This window comes from Saccostrea cucullata, unplaced genomic scaffold (assembly GCF_032062105.1).
Source record: "Saccostrea cucullata isolate Sc308-1 unplaced genomic scaffold, CSIRO_AGI_Scuc_v1 ctg29, whole genome shotgun sequence".
In the NCBI taxonomy this organism is placed as follows: Eukaryota; Metazoa; Mollusca; class Bivalvia; order Ostreida; family Ostreidae; genus Saccostrea; species Saccostrea cuccullata.
Window position 1 is genome coordinate 608234 of NW_026936770.1, and position 7924 is coordinate 616157.

The 7924-nt window shown below is 34.5% G+C and overlaps 2 protein-coding genes across 2 annotated transcripts; both read left to right on the top strand.

Moving 5' to 3' along the window:
• The first annotated feature begins 281 nt into the window (after positions 1–281).
• On the top strand, positions 282–2066 carry LOC134246534 (uncharacterized). Its single transcript, XM_062728918.1, has 3 exons — positions 282–435; positions 1518–1673; positions 1786–2066. The coding sequence occupies exons 1-3, from the start codon at positions 384–386 to the stop codon at positions 1992–1994; spliced, it is 417 nt and encodes a 138-aa protein (XP_062584902.1). The 5' UTR covers positions 282–383; the 3' UTR covers positions 1995–2066.
• Positions 2067–4292: 2226 nt separating this feature from the next.
• On the top strand, positions 4293–7157 carry LOC134246535 (germ cell nuclear acidic protein-like). Its single transcript, XM_062728919.1, has 5 exons — positions 4293–4760; positions 5256–5421; positions 5517–5588; positions 5783–6631; positions 6888–7157. Exons 1-5 carry the CDS (start codon positions 4524–4526, stop codon positions 6983–6985), a joined length of 1422 nt encoding a protein of 473 aa, XP_062584903.1. The 5' UTR covers positions 4293–4523; the 3' UTR covers positions 6986–7157.
• The last annotated feature ends 767 nt before the right edge of the window (positions 7158–7924 follow it).

Consider the following 7924-nt stretch of genomic DNA (forward strand, 5'->3'; position numbering starts at 1 on the left):
TATACGATGAAAATAAAACTCCGTGGAGGTAAGACGAGGGGGGAAAATGGAAACAAGGATCTAATTTGACTTGAAATAAATGCACACACATTCATACATAAGATAAGCAGAGAAATTGCTCGTTAAATTGTCGCTTTTTATTTACCCAAATCCAATCAACAACGCAGTAATAATTCTACTTTATGTGAAACAGGGGTAGAATTTTTTTTTTCAGGGATCTACTAGCCCAAAAACAAAACATATTGTAACAATCAATTTAAACAGATGCTGATAAGAACCTGTATTATTTACATACGCGTGCACAGTCCCGCATCTAACTAGGGAACGCCAATTTCCATTTTAATTCGATCAAGCAATGCCGATATCATGAAACTGGGAAAAAGATGAACAGTTTGGTATCTTACTTTCTATTAGTTGGACTTCTGCGTAATTTGGGTGAGCATATTTTGTCATTGTATAAAGTAGTATCATTCTAATAATATTTTTATTTTTGTCATGTTTATGTCTCTATAAGTATATGTCTCGATAAGTAAGGTTCATTGGCCTTGAGTACACCAACGATATTCCAAAACAAATCTAATTTACAAATGCGCCTATTATATGTTCCTAAAGGAGTAGCGTATAAAAGTTTGTATTTTATTTTTACAATGAGAGTAATTTTTCCCTTTATCAGTTATCGCTCTTCTCAGTAGGTCAATGAACCTTAAATATGATAACATTATAGGGAAAAGAGTACCAATTAATTTCCCATAGAACTCTATACAAACCTTATGCCCTCCAAGTAATTTACTAATTCCCGTTCAAACAAATCTCTGATATCATTTGAAAGTTTGTTCTAAGCACTTATTAAAAACATGGAAAAAAAATATACCTTGCCGCGGCGTTTATAGGTCAAATTTGCATTTATTTAGAACTTACAGCGATCGCCAGTAAATGACACCCTGCCAAAAATATCAATCCCCACTCCTACAATCTCCCCTGGTATTTCTATATTTTCTGTAATATTCCCACATTCCATCATTTATTGCAAACATTAATATTTTTACTTTAAAATGAAAATATTTACATACCTGAATTCAGCCAATCAGGTAAAGCCTACCCATTTATTACTCTGCTTCATCTTGTTAACCAGGAAATGATGTAAAAATCTGGGTCTTTGGTGCTCTTTTTCCTGCATAGGCATGGTTGATTTTATTTTACCCCCGCATTAAGATGGGGATACAATGTATATGTAAACATGTAAAGTAATAAGGGTGTCCGCTGTGCTGGAGGTGTGTGCAAGAGGTGATGGGGAGGGGGTTATATATTGTTTTTTTTTCAGTATTAGGAATTCAGTGTTTTTAATTTTTCTTTCTTATTATAACAACTCTTCTAAAAGTAGGATATTATTCTTACCCAATGCCTTCAGATGTCTTTTATCTGTGTGGTATATTGGAGGTATTGATAGTCCTTTGAATGAAAAGAAAATGTGTGCATTAAAGGTGGAAATGTAGCATAAGACTTCCGTTTTATTCCAGTTTCGCCTCTCCGGTGTTATGAATGTGATCTGATTGGAAATAAATCCGCCAACTCCTGTTTCGATCCTTTGGATACTGACCATGATGACGTCAGAATAACAGAATGCAAAAACTCCCTGTACAGTTGCATTAAGGCCAAGACCATTTTCAAAGACGGTAACCTGCAAGACATTCTTGCTTCAAATGTTCCAATAATTTTGGTGATCATTTCAAGTTCAAAATAGTCACAAGTATTCGAGATATTTTGTTGTTGTTGTTGTTGATACAGGAGATGTATTCTATCAAAGAAAATGCCAAAAAGTGAAGATAAAAAATTCCTGCAAACTGCTTCACATCAATGAGACGAAATATCTTTTGACGGTGGAGTTGTGCTCTTGTCAGCACGATCTGTGCAATGCAGGGGACAAACGTCCAGCCCTCGCACACGAGCTCAGTCTGTCCATATTTGCTTTTTGGATAATTTTGAAAACGAAGTGAAATGTAAAAATCAGATCCAAAGCATTTTATCTATCAATCTAATTAAAATTAGATGTTAGATCCGTTCGCATACAGTAGCAATTATGCGAGCGGATCTAACATCTAATTTTAATTAGATTGACTATCTATTGACTTTTTACATATTTTCTGATGGTGATTTTCATTTAGAATATTGATAAATTTGTGTTAGACAAAAAATTAATTAAATAAAAATAGTCAAGTTTGTAATTGAATATATGTTGTTAATATGAGCTTGGAAAAATAAAGAACATTTTTTTTTATTAATACTGATATATACATGTATATGTAAATTTACATGTACATGTATTATTATGCAAAATTACAGATAAGCACATGTTTATTAAAAATTAATAACCTTTGATTTTTTTTTCATTTTTTTTTTGCGTATATATATAAATTAAATTGTCGTCAACCCTGAACTTGTAAAAAACAAACTCCAGCCTTGTCATGCAGGGCGTTGAAGGCTATCACTGAGTACTAAGTATATAGGATTTATGAAAGTTTGGCAGTACTCCACAGTCCATCTAAAGCAATGTCTATCTGTACACTTACCAAAATTTATAATTAATTTAAAAATGTTTTAACACAGTTTTGTACATTTTTTAAATTTCTGCTATTATTTAGACAAAATCATTAAAATTAACTGCGTATTACGACTTTAAAATTGGAAGATTAATTGTAGAAAGTAGGTTAAAAAAATCAAATAACCTCAGTTCGGTATGTCATTTTGTAAATAAATTGTTTCTACAAATCATATACACTGTTAATAATTTGTCATTTTTAATTAATCATGTTTAGGAAACATATCCATATGCTACAAGTCGAACGACAACATTTTTGTCATACGAGGCCCCCGTTGGAATCAGAAGTCGGGGACATTAACTGTTTGTACAGTCGCTATACATGTTGTTCATGTGGACCGTAATTACTTTGAACTTGTTCTGGACTTATACTGCTACCAGATTTACACGGTCCGAGTGTAATGTGACCAATCCTTCGACCCCTAGTGGTCATCTTTTATCCAATGGTACGCTCCCTGATCATAGAAAACAAAAACCAGAGATTACTGCAACTCTCTCCAAACACACATTAAATTTCTCGGTTTTTGACTTTTCAAATTTTTCATAACTACAGAACCAGTGAGCAAATTTCAACCAAACAATGCACAAAGTGAACGTTATTGAAGGGAATTGGAATTTGTTGCCCCATCGTTAGGAGTTGGAAGAGTTTATACAATATTTACATGGTAAAAACCATTAGATTCAAGGGCTTGGATGGAAATTTAGTGGAGACCTTAGTTTACTGAGGATTTTTATAAGATTATTTAGCATATTTTTGAAAATTATTCTTTTGTCACTTTTAATCTTTTTTAAAACGCAGAAAGTGACATTATTACAGGAATAAACAGACCCTCATTTTTAAACGCTTGAGGCAAACTCCACTGAAGACAGATACAATATACCTCAGTGTTTTACAGATATGATGTGGGTAGGCCTATATATATTGTACATTGTATAACACGCTTGTTCTAACTGACACACATAGTATATAATGATCGATAGAACGCCGATTTCATTTATCTTTTCTTTTATTCTTTAGGTGCTAAAAAGTTGTAGTAGTTAAAAATTTAAATGGGCTTTCTTAGGCATAAAAATTCCTTTAAAACTCTCAGGAAACCATAAGGCATTTGTCAAATAAAGTTCTCTATCTTATTACAAACACTTTTTAATTTGTCATGTATTTTACATGACAGTACTTTGTTTTAAGTGAAATATGACTTGAAATTGACTTTAATTAACACAATGTTTAGAACATTTGTTCCACAATAATACTGTGTGTATGTTTTACGTGAGTACACCAGCAAGTAAAGTTGCTAGTGTATCACGTTCTTTATTGAAATGGTCATTATAAACACGGAAAGCTATTTTACACGTTATTTGCATTAGACAAATGGACAAAAGAAAACTGCCTTAAGGCCACGGTAGAACAATGTGTGTTTATTGCATACAAATAATCAAATTAAAAAGATAAAATGCTTAGACATAAAATTATTAACAAATCCAAATGATTTCCTTTTATGTTTAAAAAATTGATTTTGAAAATATATTTAAACACGATATTACAATGTTATCCAGTGTGTCATTCATTGAGAGATTTGGGTGATATTCAATATTAGTCATTTTTATCCTCAATCAGCATCAAAACATTTGTAAAATATTAATGAAAGAATAATTCTATTTCATATATTGTAATATTGTTTGAATTATCCAAAAATATAACCCTCACAACAGAAATATTCGGAATGAGAAACAGAGTTTACATTTTCTTGGCCTAAGTTCCGTTTTTGACGGTCTATACACCATTTTTTCGCCCCCCTACGATAGGATATTGGTGTTTTGACCAATCATCAGGTCATTAACAAGCTAGTTGTTTGTTGAAGACCAAAAGGTTCTTCAGAAAGAAGTAGTTCACAAGGCACACCGGAGGCTTCTGAAGATTTCTACAAACATGAACAAGCACTCTTTCATTTTTTTGACCACCTGCATTGTGGCATCTTCGGCATGGCATCTTCGGGTGTCGTTAAATGACATTTTTAAGGGGCAATGTCGAACAGTCAGCCCGAGGGTGTGTCGGAAAAGTTTAGGAAATATCGATCCTGATTATAGTTGTGGATTTATTTTGAGGAGTGTCTGTGCTGGAAAGAACAAAATAGAAAGGGTTCGAGTCCGCCGATCGACAGTTCAGGTAAGAGTAACGAAAATTCCATTATAATAAACTGTAAAACATTCTTTTAAAAATGCGTTAATTTTTCCTCACATAAATTATCAACAATGCCCTTTTAAAGGAGTTTTCATTCTACTACAACTTCTAATTGCAAATATCACTCCTCTTATTTTTAAACCAAGCTTTTTACCTTCCATTCTATTATTAGAATATATATATTTACAATTTTAGAGAAAATCCTTCTTGTTTCCATATACTTCATTATCATGCCATGGACTCAAATTCCATTGGCAAAAATTGAGAACAAATAATATTTTCCCAATTTTTTTACAGAAAGTACTCTACAGTGATACTTTGCATGTCACTCAGCTTATGTAAAAAGCAAAACAAAACTAAGAACTTATGTTAAAAGCAAAATAGATCTAATATAAATCGGAGATTAGGCCTTACATGTATTACATAAACATGTACCTCTTAAATTAAAAGATATCATAACTTTTTTTGCTTTGTTTTCAGCCAAATCATGAACACTCACTCCACGTTACGCCGCTTCCAAAGAAAATGGCGTTCTATGACGCGAACTCGGATGGACAAATCACCATTAAGGAGTTTGCGCGAACTCTCGGCCACGACCCGCGAGCCTTTCACGTCAAAGACGCTTTCAAAGTGGCAGACCTTAACAGTTAATAAACTTAGAATTTCTTTGACTTGTTTTAATTAATCATCGATTCAATTTTATATCAGTTTTGATCCATCTTTGCCATTTTATCATTATAGGTGATGGTGCAGTTGACGCATTCGAGTTCGAAAATGATGCTTGGATATTTGATGACGACTTTGATGATGATGGTAATATAAAATTCTGTCTACATTTATTAAAACGTTTAAGTCTTCATGTGCGACTCTGCTTTGTACAGTTCTTTCGACCAAGGTGTACTAAAAATAAAAGTATGTGTAAAAGTACCTCTTGGTCACGTGTTCATCTCATAAATTGATCATGCTTATTTATTTCAAATGGGGCTCATTTGTTTTATTTACAACAGATTATGACCTTGAGGACACAGACATAGAATCCTACAAATCTGTGAACTTTGACCTCGTTGATAGCGATGAAGACAGTTCCAGTAGCGAGAGCAGCTCAGATTCATCAGGAGACAGTTCCGGTGAGTCGGCTTCAGGTGATGACAGTCATGGCAGCGGGTCTGGAGAAAGCAACGACATGTCCTCGGGTGATGATTCAAATGACGACAGCGGAGATGGAGACTCAAACAGCGACAATTCAGGGGACAGCAATTCATCAAATTATAGCAATGGCGGTCATTCAAACGATCACAGCACGGATGATAATAGTGCAGACGATTCCAATGACGATAGCACAGGCGACGATAACAGCAATTCAAATCATAGCTCAAAGGACGATGATAGCAAAGACAGTAAGAGCGACAGCAAAGACGACAGCGACGAAAAGACGGACGATAAGAAACACACAGACGGAGTGTTGCCTGATATGGGAGACCTAAATCTGGATGATATTGTTCCTAAAGAAATAGAACTCGGTGACGGGGTTATTGGAGAGGCCATAGATAACGTCATCGGAGATGGAATGGAGTTAGAAGTTCCGGAATTAGAGGCCCCGGACTCCGACACTTTGAAAAATGTGGGCATTGCAATGGCACTGACCAAATTCCAACCTTCGCAAAATCAGATACATCCTAAGGTCGGAGGTCAGTCCCATGGTATCGATGATCACGCCAACCATAATCACAAAGAATTTGACTTCTCCAAGGGTCAAGGCAACTTCTTTGCTTCAGCCATGAATCCCAAACCAACAATGTTGTCCAATACACTTCTTGGGATAAGGGGATCGGGCGCGGGATCCAGGATGAGATCAGGTATGCCGCAGGGAAGTGGTGGTGATTGGGTAGTGTTTCAACCAAAACCTATTATTAATGATAATTACAACAGACTCACGTCCGATTTTAATTCAGCTTTTTAGTTGCTACGAGACAGTCAATGTTCACACTTATAATATCCATTTTTTATTCAACAAAATATGTTGAAATTTCCTTTTCAGACATAAATGAATTTGATAAATAGCTATCGTAGATTTGAAAAGTAATATGTAACTTTGCAATGTGTTTTGTACAGTGGACAGTTCACAGGCCAGAGAAAGGTTCAGTTCTATTGCAATGAATAACAGACGAAGAGTTCCGGCGTCACTTTGGCCGTCATGGATCGTCTCGTAGCAACAGAAAAATACTATCCAATCACAGAATACAATCCAAATGAAAGATATGTCAGCTGCTAAGCTACAAAAATGGAACAATAAGACATTCCTTTTTATTATGTTTCATTAATTTTTAAAACATGTTCCGAACTCATAATCAAATGTTTATTCAGCCTGTTTGTGGCAACAACATGGCAGTGTTAATATTTTTTTGTGTCAAGTTTGTGTTGAACTAATATTCTTTACTTGTGTTTTGTCAATAAACGTACATAAAAACACAAAAATGCCAACTGCATTAACTCTTAATTTGCACAGAAATACTAATTCTTTTTTGCTGATGTATTGAAAGTTTGAAACAAACATATTACAAGCTTATTCAGAGATTCCGTGTCCCTCGCATAAAGGAAAAAAGAAAAGCATGCGCAGATCTAGAGGAGGATCAGAAGGGGCACTTGAAGAAGGATGCTATGGAGAATAGGGCGTTATCATAAAAATTTATTGCAAAAGCTCAAAAACTTCTTGAGATACTGGTATCTCTTTTTAGACACCGTTTTACACAGAATGTTGAATTTATGACCTTGACCTTTTGACTTCATATTGCTCGGAAATGAAAGTGAAATAACAGACAGAATATTGCACTCTCTACCATCGGCTCTGAGAGAAAGAACGACAACTCTGCATAGGAGAATATTGGTGAATTTATGACCTTTACCTTTGAATGACCTCAGAAAAAATAGAGGTCTTTCTTAGGCCATAGGGATCAAAAATGTTACATACAGACAGAAATACAGACGGGGAAAAAAAGACCCAGATCAATAATTATATCCCCTTTCAGTGAAAGCAGGGGACAAAAATGCAAGCTGCAAATTTTTTTTCCAAAGCTTTGATTTTCAAACACCTGTTCAGAAGTTAAAATCTTTTAATAATAAAACCGTAAAACAAATATACAAAGTAAACC

Bases quoted from the DNA above. Each gene is read 5' to 3' on its own strand.
- LOC134246534 (XM_062728918.1), top strand. From the start codon at position 384: ATGAACAGTTTGGTATCTTACTTTCTATTAGTTGGACTTCTGCGTAAT. The intron at 436-1,517 runs GTGAGCATATTT...GTTTTATTCCAG, and splicing joins TGGACTTCTGCGTAATTTGG to TTTCGCCTCTCCGGTGTTAT. The intron at 1,674-1,785 runs GTAACCTGCAAG...TTGTTGATACAG, and splicing joins CAAGACCATTTTCAAAGACG to GAGATGTATTCTATCAAAGA.
- LOC134246535 (XM_062728919.1), top strand. From the start codon at position 4,524: ATGAACAAGCACTCTTTCATTTTTTTGACCACCTGCATTGTGGCATCT. The intron at 5,422-5,516 runs GTTAATAAACTT...TTATCATTATAG, and splicing joins CAAAGTGGCAGACCTTAACA to GTGATGGTGCAGTTGACGCA. The intron at 6,632-6,887 runs GTATGCCGCAGG...TGTTTTGTACAG, and splicing joins GGGATCCAGGATGAGATCAG to TGGACAGTTCACAGGCCAGA.